Source organism: Aotus nancymaae, unplaced genomic scaffold (assembly GCF_030222135.1).
Source record: "Aotus nancymaae isolate 86718 unplaced genomic scaffold, 86718_ANA_hifiasm-v0.15.2.pri h1tg000016l, whole genome shotgun sequence".
Taxonomy (NCBI): Eukaryota; Metazoa; Chordata; class Mammalia; order Primates; family Aotidae; genus Aotus; species Aotus nancymaae.
In genome coordinates, this window is record NW_026988428.1 from 56,912,127 (window position 1) to 56,936,091 (window position 23,965).

General features: G+C 35.8%; 1 protein-coding gene across 5 annotated transcripts in view; it reads right to left on the reverse strand.

The window, feature by feature from the left end:
- Window positions 1-332: 332 nt before the first annotated feature.
- LMNTD1 (lamin tail domain containing 1) overlaps window positions 333-23,965 on the reverse strand; it is a 137,556-nt gene continuing 113,923 nt past the window's right edge. For 3 of the 5 annotated variants that reach the window (XM_064376733.1, XM_064376731.1, XM_012457119.2), the window contains 3 exons: window positions 22,399-22,616; window positions 21,590-21,762; window positions 7,776-7,838 (listed from right to left, as the gene is read on the reverse strand). In XM_064376733.1, the coding sequence (XP_064232803.1) occupies window positions 7,798-7,838; window positions 21,590-21,762; window positions 22,399-22,616 (432 nt within the window). In that variant the 3' untranslated portion in view covers window positions 7,776-7,797. Of the gene's footprint in view, window positions 1,817-3,906; window positions 4,052-7,775; window positions 7,839-21,589; window positions 21,763-22,398; window positions 22,617-23,965 lie in introns of those variants that run through there. The other 2 variants (XM_064376732.1, XM_012457120.2) reach the window with 2 other exon arrangements.

A 23,965-nucleotide genomic window follows, 5' to 3' on the forward strand; every position in this document is an offset into this window, starting at 1 on the left:
TTGAGGAAGCATCGGTGAATCAGAGATATATAGATGAAATTTTCCTAAGACGACACCATCTTCAAAAATAAGGAAAACCCTTTGTGCTGAAACATGTTTTGGATTCAGGAAACCTCTATTCATATGAGAGAAATAATTGAGAACACCTGAACCTTACATACCACTTGTTTCATATGTTCCTATTACAAAACTTTGAGGAAAAGAGGTTGGGAGGGAAGTGTGTTAGGGGTGAGATGGTTTATTGGCCATAGTCACCAGATCCCTTTTTGTTGTATGTTTATTCTCCCAATGTGAACACGATAATCATCACAAATGGAGACAGCTGGAAGAAATTTTCAACCATGAAATAAGTTAACTTTTATTGTACACTCTTGAATTTCCTGCTAGTCTCCTCAAAACATCGTGACTGCAGTTTCTATAGTAACCATGAAAAAAACAGAACAGTCTACACGATTTAGCCAACACATGATTCAAAGATAACACTTAATGGTGCAAAGTGTTACTGACAGTTTCCTGAAAATGTACAAGTCTGCTCCTGGGTGTCCAAAGAATGAGGAAATAATGTGAACTGTGTGGCCCAGCAACTAGAAAATATTTATGCTGTATCATAAGCAGAAAAGTATATGTAAAATTATTTTGTTGAGCAATGGCTATCTTTTCAGATGCTTGAGACTAGAATATGATTTTTTCCATCTTGGAAATACTAGCCATATTTTATTAGAAGTACTTTGTAAACCATTTCAACCATTTTTATTGTACCATTCAGTGGCATTAAGTACATTCACAATGTTGTGCAGCCATTACCTCTATCCATTTCCTGAACAGTTTTCATCATCCCAAACAGAGACGCTATACCCATTAAATAATAACTTTCTGTTTTCCCCTTCCCAGCCCAGCTCCTAGTAAATTCTGTTATACTTTCCATCTCCTTAAATTTTTTTACTGAGATAAGTGAAATTATATAATATTTGTCCTTTTGTGTATGGCTTATTTCATGTAACATAATGTTTCAAAGTTTATCCATGTTGTAGCATGTATTAGAACTTCATTCTTTTTTTAATAACTGAATACTATTTCATTGCATTATACACTATATTTTAAAAATCCATTCATCTGTTGATGGACATGTGTTGTTTCTATTTTTGGGCTTTTGTGACTAATGCTTTATGAACTTCGTTATAAAAGCGAGGCAGACAGGTGGGAGGAGGTCCCTGGAGAAACTCCAATCAGCCTGCCTACTGAGATAGAGCCTTGGGTTCGTGCCCTTTGCAGAGGGGAGAAGACGGCCCTGCCTCTTCCTGTGTGGAAACTGGTATTCGAATGGCAGTATGGGAAGTCCTCTAGCAGGAGACTCTGGCCTTGCAGAGGATCCCTGTTTCCCCCATTTTTCCCCTTCTCACTCAATAAAACCCTGCTTTACTCATGCTTTAAACCATCTTGGAGCCTAAATTTTCATGGTCTTTTGTGGCCGTGGGACAGACAGTAACTCTGTCTTTAGCTAAACTAAGGAAAAGTCCTGCAACAAAAACATATGCTGGGGCTGAATGTGGAGGCTCACACCTGTAATCCCAGCACTTTGGGAGGCTGAGGCAGTTGGATCACCTGAGGTCAGTAGCTCGAGACCAGCCTGGCCAACATGATGAAACCCTGTCTCTACTAAAAATACAAAAATTAGCTAGGTGGGGTGGTGGACAACTATAATCCCAGATACTCAGGTGGCTGAGGCAGGAGAATCACTTGAAACTGGGAGGCGGAGTCTGCAGTGAATGGAGATTACACCACTGGACTCCAGCCTGGGTGACACAGCAAGACTCATCTCAAAAAACAAAAACAAACAAACAACAAATCATATGTTTGGATCCCCTGGTATATTTTAAAAAAATATTTTTAGCTCTTGGTGTTTGGATGAAATAAACCAACAAAACTCATTGAATTTCTCTTCATGGTCACCAATAAGATTTTGGGGTATTTACTCTTAGTCTTTTAAAAGAAGATATTGGAGAAAAATTCTTACTTCTCTCTCTCTCCTCAGACTCCAAGAAAGTATGTACCATATCTTCCTGTATATGCTATATAAATATACATAAATCAATTTAAATTAAATAGGGCTATAAGGTATAGGCAGGATATTATCACAAAATCTGAAGCAATTATACCGTCTCACTACAAATAAGGTCAACATTAATAATGGGCATATTTTATGTTTTAAACTTTTAGACTGTTGATAGGTATAGAAAAGATAGCTATAGAAGAAGTACTAAGGATGGCATTTTTAAAAGATAGCGCTATTACATTATTTAATTAAAATATTTTTGTTCCTTTGGGATTTCCTGTGCCTGTGCATGAGATTTTACACATAATATCACAAACTGAAAGGTGAGATTCTTTTGGCAAATTTGTGATAAGTGTAGGCAGGTTTAAAAACTCCCAGCTGGTTACTCCGTAGAAATTTCACTCATTATTTCTTTAGGAAGCTGAATTACCCATACTTCAAGGAGATAGATTCCAACTGTAGAGAATCAGATAGACTCCAAGATTTATAATTACTGACACATATGCTTTTGGAAAATGCATCTGCAGAAATTGTGGAAGTCGTAGACCTAACAGTTGGGCAGGGTATAAAAGACTGAAGTCACAAGGGCACTTCATGTGAACAAAATAAAGACTGTGCTGGTTATGCTTTTGACCAGTGTTTTTCTTCTCAACTGCTTAGAAAACAAATACTTTAACTTGTCCACTAACTCTACCTTTTTCTTTCAGAAATGGTGACAGTAAAGTCCTAAGGAATTTTTTTTTTTTCTAAAAGAAACCATTTTCTTGCTTGCTTGCTTTTGGGTTCCTCTCCTGTGTGATGAAGGTTAGTTGCAACATGCTAGGCACCTTCACTTTCTCTAGACTTGGATGTTATTGTCCTGAGCAAAACAATAAATGGCAATGCATGGTGAAATGTAATTCTGACTGGAAACATGCTTCAGTTGTTATGAGGGCAATATGAAGGAGAGGTGTTCAGAGTCTTTCCATTCATATTAACCTTAAATTAAGAACTACAATCAGCAGGTCTTGATCATACTCATAGATGCATGACAGTAACAGCAGGAAAGAAATTCTTTTTTTGTTGTTGTCTTTTCAGACAAGATCTAGTTCTGTTGCCCACGCTGGAGTGCAATGGCATATACTCCAAATGATCCTCTGGCCTCAGCCTCTCAAATGATCCTCTGGCCTCAGCCTCTCAAGTAACTGGGACTACAGGCATGTGCCAACACACCTGGCTGTCTTTTAAAATTTTTTGTAGTTGACAGAGTTTAACTGTGCTTCTCAGGCTAGTCTTGAACTCCCACCTTGGCCTCCGAAAGTGTTGGGATTACAAGCATGAGCCACAGTGCCCAGCCATGGGAGGAAATTATTTCTATGAGACCTGAACTTTTGCGAAGGTGAAAGGATTATTCATTTTTTCCCCTGTGAACTCAACTCTGTAAGGTGTACTTGTTTAGGTTACAGTTTATAATGATTTATGATGCGCAGGCCTCTTTGATGCCTAAGCAGCTTAGCTATTATATTTCATTATCTGGACATGGATACTGTTTACTTCTGGTCTTGAATATGGGGATCAAAATGGTTTTGAGGCAACCAGTTTACTGACTCATTTTTAAATGTTCACACCCTTCATTTTCTTCTTGGTGGTACATGAGTGGTGCCTAATTATTATCTTTTCCTTTTAATATTTCAGGTGTGCCCCAGACTTGAAAGAAACCAGGTAACATACTTAAAGTGCAATAGACAAAAAAAAAAAAAAAAAAAAAAAAAAAAAAGCAAGCACTGTTTTCCTGTGTGCAACAGGCTTGAATTTTCTGTAGACTTCTTAGCAGGAGGCCTTACAGTCTGAGATGTTTGTGTTCTATGCCTCCTCTATGAAAGTGGAACCCACTACGTTTGCTTAGGCATTTGATTTTCTTTAAGTTATGAAATGTCTTTGATCAGTGTGATGGGGAGCCTAGATTGCAGGTCTTTTTACTCTTCCATACAACTGAACCGTAACACCATAAAGATAAAGCTGGGAAAACAAGAACAGGATAACTAACAAGAAGGGCACACCATACTTCTTTGAAAGAAGGAGGTTGTGGGAGAAAAATACTCATGAAATTTCAATTGACTGAAGAATTTTGGAAATTGATAGATCAGTTTGGGGCTGAGAGGAGAAAGATATTATCAGTACAGAGATTGAAGGAATATACCACAAAGTATAGACAGAAAACACCGACATCAGAAAATGTAACTTAGACTTTTGAAACTCCTTTAGGGCAGGTTTCACGTTAAAGAGCATTAAATATTAGTCTCTCTCTCTGGGCTGTTACATACCAACTTCCCACTCACAAAAAGTGGCCCCAGGAGAAATTGCTCTAAAAACTTCTTGTCATGTCCTAAGGAACACTCCTTGGAGGGCTAGAAGGACAGTCCATGTTTGGACTGTCCAGTTTAGACCACTGAGGATAGTAAGGGATATGTGAACATAGCTCAGTTCATGGAAAGACTCCATCACCAGTACTTTTATTAGGAATGCCTTGTGTGTGTAAGAGCGTTTACTGGTTGTTAGTTTCTATGCTGTGTTTGCAAAGTTGGTGCTTTCTATGGATCCAAACAATTGCATACTCTTGAGGACAGTGCTGGTGATCTGTAAAAGACCCATTTCTTCCCCTGCTCTTTCTTCCATTTTTATACTTATTTCGAGAATCCTCAGTGTTTCCTAGCAAGTCTGAAAGTTCATATGACAGGTGGCAGCCACATAGGAAAATTACCTGGCCTTTCCAGAATTCTCTAACTTGCGAAAAGCTCTGTTTCTGTGGCATTCTGTAGCATTGCCCACAGACACTGTTCATTAGTCACACAACAGAACGCCCACATGTTCTTTGTAAGGTACTAAGTAAGGAGGGCATTTGAGAGCTTGACTCTGAGCATACTGCATGCTTTAATCAGTTGTTGCATAGAAATGTTATTGGCGGTCAAAGAAACTTGAGATCTAACTTTGGTTTTTTTGTTTGTTTGGTTTTTTGAGATAGAGGCTCACTCTGTCGCCCAGGCTGGAATGCAGTGGTGAGCTCTCAGCTCACTGCAACCTCCGCCTCCTGGATTCAAGCCTTTCTCCTGCCTGCAAGCATTTCTCCTGCCTCAGCCTTTTGAGTAGCTGGGACTACAGGTGTGTGCCACCACGCCCGGCTAAGTTTTGTATTTTTAGTAGAGACAGGGTTTCACCATGCTGACCATGCTGGCCATGCTGGTCTTGAACTCCTGACCCCAAGTGATCCGCCTGCCTCAGCCTCCCAAAGTGCTGGAATTACAGGCATTAGCCATTGTGCGCAGCCATGAGATCAAACTTTGATTTGCTTATTTGTCTCTGTAACTGGCATTTTGTTAAATTAGCAATTTTGGAAGTAGAACCTAAATCTTTTTTGCAGTATAGAACAGTGGTAGCTCACTCCTCCTTTTGTGAATGAAAATGTTTCTTCTGGTCCTGCTTCTAAATGTCTGGTGTCTCTTTCTTTCAGACAAATTTGAGTGGAGCAAAAAGACAAAGACAATCTGAAAGTTTAATTACCAGAGTGGTGTGGAAGAGCAGTGGCGTCAGGTGGAGATTCCAGTCTTAACTTTGCCACTTACTATCTAAGTGACTTTGGGCGAGTCACTTAATCTCTCTGAGCTAAAGATTCTTTAGCTATAATCTGGAGATAGTATCAGCCATGCCTACCTCAAAGGTTCAAGTGACATAATGTAAAGGCACAAAATGCTATCCAAGTGTACAGCATTACAAGTTGCCAAGGATGCCCACGAATACCAAGAAGAACCAAAAAAACAATGACTGCATCTCTGAACAACTTTCCACAAACTGACAAGTCAGACTCAGGAGCTGATTGCAATAGATAAGTCACTCACTCATGAATAGTTAAACTGAATAAAATTTTGCTCCCACTAAGCTTCAGAAGGGCACAGTGAAAAGGATATTGATGATCAATCCTGAAGATACCACCAGATGGGGGTGGGAGCTCTGAGAAAACAGAAGGCATCTTAAGAGGTCCAGAACTTTTCAAAACAGGGTGGTAAATTTTTTTTTAAAATCAAAGCTACCAAATAATATGCCACAGAAAGGATCTATGAACAAGTCTTTTACCATAGTAGCTAAGCAAAATAACTGGGGAAGATCAACCAAGGCTAAAAACCTCTGCCAATTATGTTATTTAATATCCAATGGGATGATTCGAACATTCTTTCCAACCAAAGCAAAACAATTCCTTTTTTTTTTGTATATAATAAAATGTCCCCTTTCCAACTCATCTGCAAATTCAGTAGAATTCTCTCCGGCTACAGAGAGTGAAGCATAATCAAATTATGGAAGTGCTGTTGCTAAATGCCTGGGCAGATTTCAGACCTCATTCTTTGCATTTCAATTGCGCACTACTAAAGCTTATGGTAACTGAAGGAACTCGATCACTATGTAGACATAACTCAGGATCTCTGGGAGCAAGAAGTATATCACTAGGAGCCAAGTCTGAATTATTGGCCCCCGGTAATGTAATTCTTAGCCTTTAAAATATCTTGGGATTAGTTCTGGCTTTGTGATTAATTACTGCTTAATTTTGGTAATTCACCTCTTCAGATTTCAGTTTCTTTTACCCTAAAGGAAAATGGTTGGATAAGTCCCTTTTCAGTCCCAATATCCTATGAGTGTCTGCGAAGGAGGCTTTGATAGGGAAGTTGTGGCTATCACATTTTTAGGAAGTTGGCAGCTCAAGGATATGATGCTATAGGAATGAAGAGAGTGGGCTTGTCAAAGAGTAGTTGACTTTCAGAAAAACAGAAGATGACAATTAGGGAAAATTTAGGGAGAGACAGGCTGAAAGAAACTGGACAGCTGAACAATCAGACAGAACCTGAAAGGCTGGTGCATAAATGAGGGAAACTAGAGAAACCCTGAGAGCCTGCAGGCTGTATGGGGTAGTAAAATTAAGTCATTTCTACAGCAGAATCCAGAATACCAACAAGTTAGGGTTCAGGTGGCTGTAGTTTTCATCTTAAGGAATAAAAAGAAGAAGGAAACATAAATAGGTGGAAAAAAGAACAAGGAAACATGTAAATAGACCAGTCGTGAACTAGAGAAAGGCAGCAACCGAAAGGAATCTTCATCAAAATACTACCTTGTCATTAGATTTTTAGGAAAACATTTACACTCAATCACTGAAAAGACAGAAAACCACCTTTGTTGAGATATTCCTCAATTACTTAGTTGATATCATAATGAAAAAGAGATGAGGCAATGTAGGCATTGAGTTGTTAAATGATACAATATCATTTAGAAAGTGAGAACAGCTGCAGTCTCTTTAGCCAGAATGATTTCTGTGATGTAATTAATATTCTCTTGCTCGTAGGAATTAAAATGTACTGACGTGGTTGCAGAGTTTTTTTTTTTTTTTTTTTTTTTAAGTGTTTGAAGTGACTCTGGAATGCAAGGGCTCATTACTTATCCATCAACAAGGATAAATTGTGGATATGGGGCAAAAAGTAAGGATGTGACATTTCCAATTTCCCATTCTTTGAAAGCTTATCATTCAACATGAAGATAAAAACTGATGACTCTAAAGACAACATAAATATTTAACAGAAAATTAGTGACTATGGAATATATAAGGACAACCCATGTTCTGATGACTTTCAAAGACATCTCTGCCAATTACTTTAGTTGTATTATTTTTCTGCGGAGAAAGCAAATTTGCAATACTGTTACTTACCTTTAAAGGTTGAGTTGACTGCCTATTGCTTTTGTGACTCAGATGTCTTCTTTTTCTTAGTTCCTGAAAATTAAAAAAAAAAAAAAGAAGAGTTCAGTCCAGTATTCCAAGTATTGATTTTTCATGTTAAAACAAATCCTGGAATAAGATAACAACAAATGCATTTTCTTTCACTTGAAGAAGAAATATGTGGCTTAAGGATAGTATTTAGTGGAGACTTGAACCAAGTGGTTTAAAAACCACCTGAAAAGGATTATTTGATTCTTATTAAGTTTCCAACGAATCATTTTAAAAGGAGGCATATATTTCAAGACATAATTAGTCAAAATTTTGAGACAAAAAATATCCATCTGGAAGATATATTTTTTATAAAGGAGGTTTGCAGAATAATTTTACCAGCCTGTAAAATTCCTCAAATGCTTTCTAGACATAGAACTGCCATACTGACAAAGTAGCTAGGGGAGGGAAGTCCAGCAATTGGCTGCATCAGAAGGAATGTGGACAGGAGGGGATGATGCCTTGCCTGCTATGTCAGTCAACTCCAGCCTGGTGATGAATGAGGGGACAGATACGGTGGTCTTCCTCATTCTCATCTACTTAAGCTGGAATTGAAAGTCACTTTGTTTAAATATAATTTCCATGTATGAAGCAAGTGTATCAAACTGAAATATTGCTGAATTGAATGATCCCAAGTACAAAATACTTCTAGAACAAATATGGATGTTATTTTTATTCCTGTAAAACAAAAGGCAAGGAAACAAAACAATATCCTAGGCATAGACAATAATGAGCTCCTCTGGGAGAAAAACAAACAAACAGGAAAAGCTCTTCAGTCACACCTAAGCCTTTCTTTTTCTATGCAACCTCAGAAGAATTATCAAGTTAAATTGCTGGTATTTTATTAGAAAGAAACAATATCCAAAGCTGGAAGTGAAATATGATCTGCAAGGAAGATTAACAAAAATGAAGAGTGTTTCTGGTTATCACAGTGATTTTCTTAGCCACAAATAGGATTCTGAGTCTAAAGAATCAGGATGCTGTTTGGCACATTACAGCATAAACTTACTAAACAGTAAGTTATGCACCTAGAATATAAATAGGCTTCTAAGATAGTTTCCTTACTATAAGCAGTAGCTTAGATGTAAGAAGAATCTAGCTCATCTTCTAGAGCAATTTGTTGGCACAAAACAGACCTTGTAATTATTTTATGTATGTCCTTACAGATTCACTGAGAATGAATTCCCATCTGTAAGTTTTTGAAACGGAATGACAGAACTCTCAGTGGTAGTGGTGTCTGTCTGTTTCCGTGTCAGTGGGTAATGGCAATTTCGGTGTTCTTTTTTTTTTTTTTTTTTTTTTGAGCCTCAAGCATCTAGCAACTAGTAACTTTAAGCTAAATCCCCTGAATCCTGAAATCAAATTTTTTTACTTGTGTGAAGAAATGGACATCTATTTCTGTAAAGAAGGATACAACCTTTCATAACTAAAGGACAATTTAAAACATTTGTTTTGTAATATTAAAATGTTTTGACATAAAATATGTGGTCATAAAATGTTACCTAATTATTCTGTTACTAAGACTAACATTTTGGAATTCATTATTCAGCCATTAAAGAAACCTTTGTTTCAACTGTAAGAAGTACATAAATTGTTCTTGTCTATTCTTTTTTTTTCAAGTCCTGCAGATATATGGTGAATTTTTAATCTAAATTTTCTGAAAGCAAGAGAAGAGAAAAATTATTACTTTTGAATATATGATATAGTGAAATTTTCCTTTATATAAAAGTTCCTAATTTTTTGGTATAATTATTTGATAATAGAATATGGACAGGACCCTTTAGCATTTTGCAATGTTCCTTCAAATTATTGTTTTCTACTCAGTCTGATGATAAGTGGTCCAATATAGTAATTAGTTTTTTCTCTTGTCTGGATAGTCAGATTTTTTCCTTTAAAATTTTTTATACATTGACTCATCTAATTTCTAGTTATATTGTCCAATTTTGCCATATATGTTTATATGTATGTAATATTGACTAATATTCTGCCTATTCACAGAAACATGATGTTATTCCAAATTCCTAGTCTGACAAATTTAAACCATGCAATACAGGCAAACATCAATAAACAGAACAGATACTAATCTGAAGAATATATAAAGAAAATCTCAAAAATCTCAAACTTGTATTGGAGGCAATTTCTTATGGGAAAAAAGATAGTTTGATCCTAAGGCAGATAAGTCAGATCTATTGAATTATAATGAGCCCACAGTCCAGCTTAAGTAAAATTCCATAGATGTGATCTTAATATGGAGCTCACATTGATGAAACTTTAAGTGTTTCATTCCTGCATAAGATTGTCTATGTCTGCTTTCATTTATTGTCTAGCAGTTGGTTTTTCATAGTGTGGCTTTGCCACACTCAGAAACAAATAAATATCATCATTATTATTACTATGATAACATTTGCATAGAAGACAGTAGCAGGTGCAGAGTCCACAATTAAGATGAATTCCACTGCAGTGTACGAGATGGATCACAAAAGACAGGCAAAGTACATTCAACCAAGAGAAAATGAAGTGTGTTAAATCGAACATGCTCACAATATCAACTCAAAACAATGCAAAATACTATCTTCAGACTAGTTTCTGTCATTTAAGCTGAATTACAGAAGAAGACTGACAAAGTTGTTGACAATCTGCAAGCTAATCTGAGCAAGAAGAAAGCACATTCTCTCTAGGTATAGAATGAATAATGGCAACACAATGCAAATCCACCTGCTGTGTTAAAGGGCTGTTAGCCTTCATTCTGACGACTCCTTTGTGCTGTGCTCAGGGCCTAGCTTTTGTGCTCTAACAGCTCCTGGTACTTACTACATTCCATCAAAAATATCTGTCTTGTTTATTTTACTATTTCAATTTTTTACTGTGAAAAATTCAAACGTAAAGAAAATGTCAATGAATAATACAACCAAATTTGTATACCTATCACCCAGATTCAATCATTAATATTTTTGCCATATTTGCATTATCTTATTTATTTATTTATTTATTGAGATAGAGTTTGGCTGTTGTTGCTCAGGAGTGCAATGGCGCGATCTTGGCTCACTACAACCTCCACATCCTGGGTTCAAGCAATTCTTGTGCCTCCGTCTCTTGAGTAGCTGGGATTACAGGCAGGTGCCACCATACTTGGCTAATTTTGTATTTTTAGTAGAGATGGAGTTTCACCATGTTGGCCAGGCTGGTCTCTAACTCCTGACCTTAGGTGATGCACCCACCTTGGCCTCCCAAAGTGCTGGGATTACAGGTGTGAGCCACCATGCCTGGCCACATATCTTACATCTGTCATATATGCCTACATCACCAGACCATTAGAGAGTAAGATCTCAGTATGAATCTCCTAAGAACAACAAATATAACCACAACACAATTAACACACCTAAGAAAAGAGCAATGACTCAATGTCTAATATTCACTCTGTATTCAAATTCACCTAATTGTCTTTAAAATGTCTGTTCGGGCTGTGATTTTTGTTTTCTTTTTAACCAGTAGCCTATTAAGGGAAACTAAATCTTAAAATGGGCCATCTGGCTCAGACACAAAAATCCAACCTAAGAATGGCATTAACAAAATTATTTCTTTCATTTAACAATCTAGAGCTGTGCCAATATAAGGCAATTTGGGTGGCTCTTCCATCCTCAGCCCATGGCGTCATCTCTCAGTTGAAATATGGCAGCTCTAGCCCCTATGGTCATGCTATAGAGAAGTCACAGGGGAGCACCCACTCCCTGGGTATGATCCAGATGTTGTAGACATGATTTCTGTTCACATTACATTGTACAGGATGTTGACACATAATCCTACTATTTTGCAGCAGAGACCATGTGTCTAGATTTCCGTGGACCTGCAAATTTGTGTATATAGGAAGAATATTTTAAGGACTGCAATTAGCTTTCTCTGCTATGAGGTATTTCTGGAAATGACTGAGCTATGACAAACTATATTAAAATTAATTCCCAACACACTGCAACATAATGATGGGTTTAAGCTTATTAATGGTTAAGATTGTTTTTCTCTTATACTAAATAAGCTTCATGTTAATGTTCATTTTGAGTTCATCAATGTATTTTTTTTTAGATTTTCTTTGTCCTTTCTTGTCAATGTATAAGCTATCCATGCTCATTAATGGAACCATGCTTTCTTCCCTTTCCAATTTTTATTTCTCATTAAGTTTTTAAAAATAAAATTTATTTAAGTACAATATATGTGAAGGAAAGTTCACAAATTATAATTTACAGCATGGTAAAACCAGTAAAACATACTTGTAAATACCACTTGGATCAAGAAATGGAACACATCAGTATTCTAGAAGCATTTTTGGTACCCTCTAAATATTACTCCTTACTTCTTCTAGAGATAACTATTTTTCTGACCTCTGACACCATGGTTCAATATTGTGTGTTTTTGAATTTTATGTACACAAAATCATCCAATATACATTTCTTCTTGTCTGACATTTCTTGTTCAATAGTATGATTATGAGATTCACTGATATTATTGCATGCAGCAGTAATTCATTCATTTTCATTGCCTATGGATTGTAGGAACACATTTTAACTTATTTGTCCATTAAATACTTGATGAACACTTGGATTGTTTCTAGTTCTTGGCTACTACAAATACATTCACTCTGAACATTATTGGGAATGTAATTGCTGGTTTATGGGGTAATTAGTATGTGTATATTCATTTTCTTGTATTATTTCATGCAGACTTCTAGTACAATGTTGAATACAAGTCATTATAAAGAGAATTCTTGTCTTGCTCAGGATATCAAGGAAGAAACTTTGACCACTTCATCTACTTCACTGTTAAATATGACATCGTTTGCTTTAGGAGTTTTGCAAATATCATTTGTCAGGTTAAGTAAATTCTTTCTAGTCCTAATATTTTATGGTTCTCCTCTCATGGGTATGGAGTGAATATTTTACCAAATGCTTTTACTATTGAGATGACTATATAATTTTCCTCTTTATTCTGTTAAGTTGATTAAACTCAATTAATTTTCAAAGTTCAAACCAGCCTTGCATTCCTGAAATAAACCCAATTTTTTGGTGATATATTATCCCCAAATATATGTTGTATCAAAGAAGATATTACATTGGAAATTATATATTTTTAACCAAATGATAATGAAATTATGACATATGACTTTTGTGTTTTTTTGAGACAGAGTTTTGCCCTTGTTGCCCAAGCTGAAGTGCAATGGTGCAATCTTGGCTTACTGCAACCTCTGTCTTCCAGGTCCAAGCAATTATCCTGCCTCAGTCTCCTGAGTAGCTGGGATTGCAGGTGTGCACCACCATACCCAGCTAATTTTTGTATTTTTAGTAGAGATAGGGTTTCACCATGTTGGCCAGGCTGGTCTTGAACTCCTGACCTCAGGTGATTCACCTGCCTTGGCCTCCCAAAGTGCTGGGATTACAGGCATGAGCCACTGTGCCTGGCTGACATTCTTACACTATTCTTTTGTTGTCCATTTTATATTACGACATGTATTTTTTATTTATTAAAGTCTAATAAAGGTTGTTATTTTTACAACTTATTGGACAAAAAAGAAAATTTGGAGTACTTTAACTCCATTTAGTCCTCTCTCAACTTTTGTCCTATTATGTCGTAATGGATTGAATTGTTTCCCTAAAAGATATGTTGAAGTCCTAACCCTTGTGACCTGTGAACATGACCTTATTTAGACATAGGGTATAAAGTCAAGATGAGGTCGTGGTGGACTAACCCAATGACTGGAGAAATTGGACACACACACAGGAGGTAAGGCCATATGAAGACGGAGGCAGAGATTACAGCAATGCATCTATAAGCCAGGGAATGTCAAGGAATGCCGGCAATGACTAGAGACTAGAAAGATGCAAGGAAAGATCATCTTCTAAAGTTTTCAAAGTGAGCATGGCTTTGCCAATACCTTGCTTTTAGATTTCTGCCTCAGTATTGTGAAAGAATAAATTTCTATTGTTTTAAGACATCAAGTTTGTGGTGCGTTGTTAAGGTATCCCTCCCTAGGATGGATATACTTATACAGCTGTCATGTACTTAAATTCTATATAAATTAAAAACTCTGTAAGACAACATCAGTATTATTTTGTATAGTAAATATTCATTTATGTTTATCCATGTTTTGATTGTTTCCATTTTTTACTTCTTCCTGTAGCTCTGTGCATTCATATGGGATAATTTTCTTTCTATTTGAAGTATTGCCATTAGTATTTCCTTAGTGTGGATTTGCCACTAATGAATCCTTCTAGTTTTTGTCAGATAATGTCTTTATTTTATCTTCATCCTTTCAAGTATATTTTTCCCTAATATAGAACTCAGGATTAGAAGTTCTGTTAGCACATTGAGGCTATCATTCCCTTATGACTTCCATTATTCGGTTTTCTGAAGTTTTATTATGAGGTATATAGATGTGTTTTTTCCTTTGTATTTATGCTGCTTGGGATTTATGATTTTTCTTGATCCTGTGGCTTGATGTCTTTGTATCAGTTTTTGAGAATTTTTGCCATGATTTATTTAAATATTGTTTCTGTCTGAACCTCTCCATCATCTCCTCTTGGGATTCAAATTACAACTCTACTAGATTACTTGTGCTCAGTCTTACTCTGTAATCTTTGTTTGTTGATCCTTTCTTTCCTTGTCCTTTGCTTCCTTACTGCTTTTTTTTCCCCTAGATTTTGGGATATTTGTATTCCACTTTATTTTTAATATTGCTTCAAAAATTCTCATTAAAATACAAGTCTAACTCTATGAGATGCCATTTAAAAATCGTCAGTGTCTTTTTTTCAGTCTGTCCTTCAGTATACATGTATTAACTCCTATGTGTCATGCATTGAGTTTGGTGCAAGTGACAAAAAGATGACCAGAATAAAAGCAATTTAACACTCATCAGAGATAAAGAGAATTTACAATACAGTGCAATAAATGCTTTTTTTGAACAGTATATTAACACATATCAGGAGCAAAAAGTCACTTAGTGGGAACCAGAGATGGGTTCTTTGGAGGTAGTGACATATAGGTAGAAACATTAAGAATGAATAAGCATTATCCATCAGAAGAGGAGGGGTGAGAGAATGTGTGAAGGCCTAGAAGTAGTCAGGGTGTGTTTGAAGAACTGAAAGAACTTCAAAATGGCTAAAGCATAGAATGCAAGAAGGCGAATGTGTGATGAGACAGGCCAGCCCAGGCTCAAAGATACTTAAACAACTTTATGGGATTGAACTTCACCATGAGGATAATGGGGAGAAAATGAAGATTTTTAAGTAAGATAAGAAATGTTTAGGATACATAAACAAGATTGATTATACTTGGGACATGAGGAAGGAAAGGGAGTAGAGAAAGACCGTCAGGATACCTGGGGTTTCTGAATGGCATTCACTTATATAAGGAAAATCAGTGGAATGACACACTTTGAAGGAAAGACAATGATGAATTGTTATGAACATTCTGAGAATGAGATACTTGTAGGGCATCCAACTAGAGATTATAAATAATTAGCCTCATAAATCGGAAGTTCAGAATAAAATGTTGGGCTGGAGACAAACCGTTTGGACTCTTTCCTACTCCATTTCATTTTTCACTTTTGCTTTTAAAGTTCTCTTTCAAACACAGATCTAACTATATGAGACACCTGTTTAAAATCCAATTGGTGCCTCATCAGTATTTTCATAAAACAGTTGAAACACTAACATGGTGGTCTACAAATACCTCTAACATCTAGTCCTTACCAAATCTGCTGGACTAATGCCTCAATTTCTACTTATATTTCAGTTGGATACAATTTCTCACTGTTCACTGAACCTAAAGTTTATTCTTACCTCCTTGTGATTTTAATATATACTGTTTCTTTTACTCAGAATGCTTTGTCCACCCTCCTTTCAATCTGAGTAACTCCTATTCAACCTTCAATACCTTAGTTCCAATGCTATCTCCCCTGAGCCTTGTCTATTGCTATTGTCTTTTCATAAATATTTCTAATGCAATATTTCTTAAACAGCAAATCCTGCCTTCTCTATTGGTTAGGAAATAAATTTAGGAGGTCATGAGAAGCATTTTAAAATGAAATAAAAAAGAATAGAGCAGGAAATATCAGAATCTACCATACTCAGAAAAATCAGTATTGTCTTTTGTAATGTTTGCTTTGGTTATGTAGGTTTGGAATATATATTAGTTACAGATGAGTTTTTTTGAGCTTCAACAGTTGATAGTGGAAAAATTTTTGAATTTGAAGTTAGATTTGAATTAAGCAACAAAAAACAAACAAGACAAAAGCAAAAAGAAAAATATCCCTAGTTCATGGATATTGCTTCAGGGAATGAAGGAGGGGAATAGGACCAGGACTAGGGAAAGAAATCTAGGAGACTTTTGTTTGACATGTAATGCTTATTTTAAAAATAATTAATGCAAATATGACAACATACTAATATTTTTCACTTGAGGAAGTGGGTAGAGGTGTGTCTTTTTTGTTCTTGTTGTATTTTATAATATTAAGAAAAGGTTCAAAGGGGGAATATTTTCTAGCTCCACCAGTTACTAAATTCTTATTTGTGAAGTTGAAATAATAGTGGAGTTTATAAGGAACTGAAAAATGTTTTCTCTTGACATCTGCTATCAGATTCCTCTTAGGACAGGGGGAGGATACCTTAACAGGCTTTTGGTAGAAAGTGTGGTGACTCCTGAAGCTATGGGAGTGAGAACTCTTCTGAAAGAGACAAAGAGGGCAATTATGGCAAGAGCTTTGGTAGTGCATAGCATGAGGGGCCAAAGGTAATCCCTCTTGGGGCCAGTTGAAAGGATTCTTAAGGAGAATCTACTCACAAGTTTTTGGTTTATTTTATGGGGAAGGGGCTTTAATGAAACCTCTACTCATGACTACCAAATCATCAGAAATATTTAACTGCCCACGAGTGGTTTCTGGCATTTTAGCTTGTTGTGAACACTGAGGGGCAGGATGAGTGTCACATTATATTTAATCCTCTAATAATTCATAGCTACAAAGTTAGCTAGAGGCCCTGTGCATTTGATTTGCATTATATTGAATAAAATTCCTAACTCCATACATTGTAGATTTCAGAACATTCCCCCAAATTTCTGCTAATTCCCATAGGAACAAATTCTTAGCAAAATGAAAGTCATCAGTGATGACTTTCAGCAAATCTTCTACTAAATGACATCACTTTAGATACATTCCAATTAAAAATATCAATAAAACAAAGTTGGCCATTCTCATTCGAAGTATTTCACATTATTGCCAATGCAATAATACAAGAACTTGATATAAATACGTAAGCATTGGAAAGAAAGGATATCATTTGTACACATTTGTACAATACAGAGGAGGAAAAAACAACCCATGTGGCCAGGCATGGTGGCTCACACCTGTAATCCCAGCACTTTGGAAGGCCAAGAAGGACAGATCACTTAAGGTCAGGAATTTGAGACCAGCTGGCCAATATGACGAAGCCCTGACTCTACTAGAAATACAAAAATTAGCTGGGTGTGGTGGCACACATTTGTAATTTCAGCTACTCAGGAGGCTGAGGCATGAGAATTTCTTGAACCAGAGAAGTGGAGGTTGCAGTGAGCCAATACTATGCCACTGCAATCCAGCCAGGGTGAGAGAGTGAGGCTCTGTCTCAAAAACAAACGACAAAAAATCACCCATGAGACTACAAGTTGTTAAAACTAAAAAGTTCAGGAAGTTTGTTGAAACAAGAGCAATATATGTAGATAATTTTCCTCTTCTTTAAAAAAGTGAAAAAAGTGTTATAGAAAGAGATAGCATTTTCAAAAGCAGAAGCAACAGTAACAACAAATCAATATACTTGCCTGGGTGAGAAATCTAACAAAAGATTACAAGAATTTTATGGAAAAAAATGACAAAGTATCAATGAAAGCCATGAAATAAATCTGAATAAATTGACAATTAGTTTCATATACGATGACTCAATATCATAAAGGTATCAACTTTCTCTCAACATCTTTAAAATTCTTACTATTTTAATCAAACTACCAACAAGATTTTTTTTATGTGAAACTTGATGAAAATGATTCTTGTAAAGAGGAATAAAATGTTTTAGAAAAGCCAAATGACACTAAAAGAGAAGAGCAAGAAGAGAGCAAAAGAATGATTACATACCAATAACAATGGGAAGAGTGTTATTGGCACAGCAATAGATCAATAGAACACTCTGGAGAGCTCAGAGCCAGGCCCAAGCATAGGAGGGAGGTGGTACTAGAAATCAGTGGGCACATGATGGATGCACCTCTGTTTGGTTTTGAGACAAATGATTTACTATATGGAAAAAGTCTGAGATCACTATTTCATATCCTACATGAAAACAAATTCAAATGTATTAAAGACATATACAAAAAGCAAATTGGAAAAACTATCAGAAATAAATATAAACACACAGTGTTCTCACTTATTGGTAGGATTTAAAAATTAAAACAGTTGAACTCATGGACATAGAGAGTAGAAGGATGGTTACCAGAGACTGGGAAGGGTAGTTGGGGCTGAGAAGGAGGGAGGTAAGCATGATTAATGGACGCAAAAAAAAAAAATGAATGAATAAGACCTACTATTTGATAGTACAATAGGGTGACTATAGTCAATAATAACTTAATTATACATTTCAAACTAATTGAAGGGTGTAAGTGGATTGTTTGTAGCTCAGCAGATAAGTGCTTGAGGGAATGGATACCCGCACAAAATTAATAATTATAAACACATAAATTTATCATTATGAGATATGGAAATTTTTCCTTTTTTTAACATATGAAAAGATGCACAACCCCACTATTAAAGAGGAACTTCACATTAGGATAATGAATTACTAGTTAATATTCATCAGATTGGCACACAATTTAAGATCCTGGCAATATAAAGTTAGGTGAGAATAAAGGGAATGTGAAATGTTTTATTATGTTGGTGGGAGTATAAATTAGTAAAACTCTTCCTAGAGCAATTTAGCAAAATCTAATAAAGTTGAAGATACAGGTACCATACAACTGAACAAATACCTGTATGAATTTTAGAAGATTTAAAAAGTTTAGGTGTGAACCCCAAAGGAATCTTTGTATGTATGTACAAGTAGACATGCACAATGATAATCGTTGGTATAGATATAACATTTTCTTGGATGCATTCAAAGACTTGGTAAATTTTTTAAAAGCAAAAAAGAAAAGTAAAAAAATTTAAAACCATTTTTTCATCTACATTGTTGAAGAGCAAAACATTAATAGAGGAATAAACAAGATACAGTAAATTTGTATAATGAAATACTACACAGTAGTTAAAGTGACTGAATTAGATCTCTCTATATTACTATAGTTAAATCTCCTAAATTATACTAAGTCAAAAAGAGCAGGGACATTTAGCATGATGCCATTTATGTAACTTAAAAACACACAAGTTATTTTAAATATATGTATATGTGGATCCATATGCATGTAAACAAAGCATAAAATGAGATCCAAAATGATTGATTTATTCCAATATCATATCAGAACTGCAAAGACAATCAAAGGAAACTTAAATTTATGAATTTTTCCTTGTGGTAATGTGAAACAATACAACAAATGTTAACATGCATTCATTCTGCATGATTAATATATGGGTGCTTTTAACATTATGCCTTCTGTATTTTAACATGTTTTTAAAAACAAAATGTGTTTAGCATAAATTGGACGTATGACGTGTAGATGTTTCTTTAAAATTATCCTATTTGTTAGTCTCTAGGCTCCTCTGTAGCATGTTTGAAAGACACAATTTAAAACAAGGCAACAATTTTCAGATAGAAGATAGATTTCTTTCTATCGAAGATTCCTCTGTAACTCAGCAAACTAGCCTATTTATTAATGTAGGGTATATGGAGCAGAATTGAACAGCTTCCAAGTACAATTATTTTTTGTTTTGTCTGTTTTTTTTTCTTTGCCAGCTATTGAGTGCGTGCTAATGGTAGCAAATATTCCAGTAGCAGGCAAATTAAAGAGATACTGAGTAATTAATAAACCATGTAACCTTCCCTTGAAGAATCATGTTACATATCCTTTCAAGGAGATGAACTGGTAATTCAGAGATCACTTGATTCAATCAATCAGCAACCAATCATTCATAACATCTTTTTCTTTGGGGCCATGTTTTGCTGTAGAAATCAAAAAAAAAATCATACAATTATGATGTATATCTGTTCATACTGAAAATTTAGTGAATGGAAAATTAAAAAGTTATGTAACGATGTACAAAGATTATAGAGGCATCAAAGCAACTATCTTTGAATTACTACTACAAAATATACACATACAGTGAAGTGTTTTGTGTTGAATAGCAAATGTCACTGAATAATCAAGATGAGTTGCCACCATTATATTATAGAAAAGTGCCTCAAAAAATTTGAAATCAAATTTCTTTGGAAAATAAGTTGTTCTGAATAAGTAAAATAGCGAAGGCTGTCATTAAAAAAACAAATTAATGTACTTCTTGAGAGCTTCAAATTTAAGTCATAAAGTACTAAAGATTATAAAGGACAAAAGTCGTTACATCTATCTAATGTATCTATATCTAAAGCTCACACACATGCACAGAGTTTATTGCTGACAGAGGCCTTCAATTTCAGACCCATATTTTTACAAATGAGGAAACTCAGGCACAGAGCTACATAGTACACAATTTTATAAAAAAGAAATATTTTCAGTAATTTACAAAATTTTCATCATTCCACTTCTGAAAGGTACTGTTTTGGGGGTGCTATTTCCCAATGATGTGCTCACAAAATAACACGATGGTTGTCATACTGTTTTATGGAGAACCTTGTGATTTTGTGGTGTCTTAAAGATCATAGGCAAAGAGAAAAGGAAGAATAAGGGGGTCATGAGCAGTGGAAATTGCTACATCCTCTTCACCTTGGGCGGATCTATTTTTATGCATTTTATATATTGGGATTCTGCTTAAGATTTCATTTTTTTTTTTCTTTTTCTTTTTAGTAAGCTCTTCTTTCCTAAATCAAAGTTGGTGAGTCATGACAACTTCACCGGGATATTGCTGGTGTATTAAACAGGCTTTCTCCAATAGTTGAGGGTCTGGTTCCTTCTTGGCTTTATGTTCTTCTACTCCAGTTCTTGTCAAATACTTGTAGACATCTGATGAACTTCATGGACTCTCTCCCCAGAAAAAATCATACAGACACCACACAATTTTGTGCCAAATGTAGCAAGTACATGGACTTCCTAAAATCTATTCACAAATCCTGTGTTAATCATACTAACTCTAAAAGCTTTATTTAGAGGACTTAAGAAACTTCCAATAGAGAAAGTTTGGAAAAGATGGAATTTTTTCAATACACCGTAACTTGTAAGACCAATTTTTGCTGCCTGATGAAAAAACAAAAAGTATTTTTCGTTGAACTTCAAGAATCATACGTACTCTTGCTGGCCACACTGTTCTTTTGATTCATCGATTCATTCAACAGATATTTATCAAGAATAGGTATTTATCTAGCACAGTGGAAGACACAGTGGAAGACACTGTGCTAGGGGAAATGTAAGTGAATGGTTGACAATACTTGCTTTAAGTGCCAGCTATTCTTGAGAATATGAATCGTCTTTAACACTTAGCAAATTTTAATCACTTAACCCACTAGTTAACACGTGCACACATGTGCGCATGCACACACACATACACACACACACACACACACACACACACACACTCCTTACTCTCCACTGGCACAAGTACTCTTTTAACTGACCTGGGGCTCGATTAGGTCTGGTTGACCGAGACCTGGGCTGTCTATCCAAGCTGCCTCCAGTGATGCATGTATTGTGTGGTTCAATCAGAGGACAGTAAGGATGTGCAGAGGCATAGGGATTCTGGCACCAAGGGCTGCGATTGGGGAAAACAGTTGGTGGGATTTCCTTCTCTCTGTAAAAGAAAAAAGCCTAAATGGAACTCAAAAGCCATTTTATGCTGTGGCGTTAGTGTTGAAGGCACAATTAAAGTGAAAGCATATTTCAAGACCAAGAGAATATGACTTTTTAGACTTTGTGGGAAGAACTTTTATTATTACTTCAGAAGCATTTGCCTACAAATGAATAAGATATTCTGCACCTCTGTCCACAGCCAGCTCTTGATCCAAGATAAAATTCCTGGATGGTACACCTCTCCCTCCACCTAAGCACTACTAAAGATTTGGGGATACCTCACCTCTTCACCTCTCTGCAGCAGCCTTGCCTCTTAATAACAGTGCCTGTGAAAAGTGAAATGGCCAGAGAGGTCTCAGTACTACCTAGTGAAGATCACCAGCTAGTGAAGGTGAAAGATCACCAGCTAGTGAAAGATCACTGTGCTAGTGAAGATCACCAGCCTTCATTGCCCCATGAGTATTTGCCTGCTCATTCTGTTTTTCTGCTTTTCCTGAGTCCTATCCAAAATATTAGTTGCCAAAAATCACTATTAATTTATATATCACACATCCATTTGTCATCTAGTCATTCCCACATGCTCAGTTACCAGTTGTGGGAAGGACCCATTCAAACAAACAAACCAAACAACATTTACCTCTTAAGAAAAACTTGAGCTTGTTCCACCTGATAATTTGAAATGTGGTTCTTAGGTTGAACTCCTTTTTCTTTAGTTATTGTAGTTGTAGACGCTGCCCACTGAAACTTGTGCCTTTGGAATGTTGGAGATAGTACTGAACATCTGTTAAATTCAATGTCAGTCTCTAATTTCTCCCATGCTTGCTTCCAGTGTATAGGGGTGTACCAGGCAATGGCCTAATGAAAATGATTTATTAATGTCGACTGTGTGTATTTGAGGTTTACAACATGCTGTTATGAGATACACATAGATAGTAAAATGGTTACTGTGGTGGAACAAATTAAGATATTTACTGTCTTACATAGTTACTCTTTTATGACAAGAGCTACTTAACAAAATCTACTTAACATAAATCCCCAATATGATAAAATTTTGTTAACTATAGTCCTCATGCTGTAGACTAGATCCCTAGACTTCCTCATCCTACAAATCTCTGCTACTTTGTATCCTTTAACCCACTCCATTTTCTCACCTGCTCCCAGCCTGTGAACCAGTTTTATTCTCTTTCTCTGAATATTTGACCTTTTAAAAATTCCCCATATAAGTGAGATCATGCAACATTTTTCTTTTTGTGTCTGACTTATTTTACTCAATATAATGTCCTCCAGGTCCCTCCATGTTCTTTTTTAAGGCTGAATAATATTCCATCGTGTATATCTACATTTTCTTTATCCATTTTTCTGTTGGCAGACACTTAGGTTGTTTCCGTATCTTGGCTATTATGAATAATGCAATGAAGATGGGTGTGCAGATACCTTTCCAAGGTGGTGATTTCATCTTTTTTGGTTATGTACCCAGAAGAGGGATTACTGGGTTGTATGGCAGCTCTACTTTCACTTTCTTTAGGGATTTCCATATTGTTTTCCATAAAGGCTTCACCAATCTACATTTCTGCCAACCATGTACTGGGGTTCTTTTTTCTCCATACTTTCACACTTGTAACTATATCTCTGTCTTTTTGGAATACCATCCTTATGAAGTGTGAAGTGATAACTCACAGTGATTTTAATTTGCATTTATCTGATGCTTAGTGAAGTTGAGCACCTTTTAATAGATCTGTTGGCCCTTTTTCTAATGTCTTTGGAGAAATGTCTGTTCGGGTCTTTTGCCTGTTTTCTAAATCAGGTTATTTTTCTGCCATAGAGTTGTAGAAGTTCCTTATACATTTTGAATACTAGCTTCTTCTCAGATATGTGGTTTGCAAACGTTTTTCCTAGTTGGTAGGTTGCTATTTTATTTTCTTGATTGTTTCCTTTGCTGTGTAGAAACTTTTTAGTGTGACATACTCCATACTCCCTTTTATTTATTTTTGGTTTTGTAGCCTGAGATTTGGTGTGAGACCAAGAAATCACTGCAATGGACTACATCAAGGAGCTCTTCCCCAGTGTTCTTTCCTAGCAGGATTATGGTTTCAGGTATTACATTTAGGTCTCTTATCCATTTTGAGTTGTTTTTTGTTTACAGTGTGAGATACGGTCCAACAGAATTTTTAAAATGGGCTGGGCTCAGTGGCTCACACCTGTAA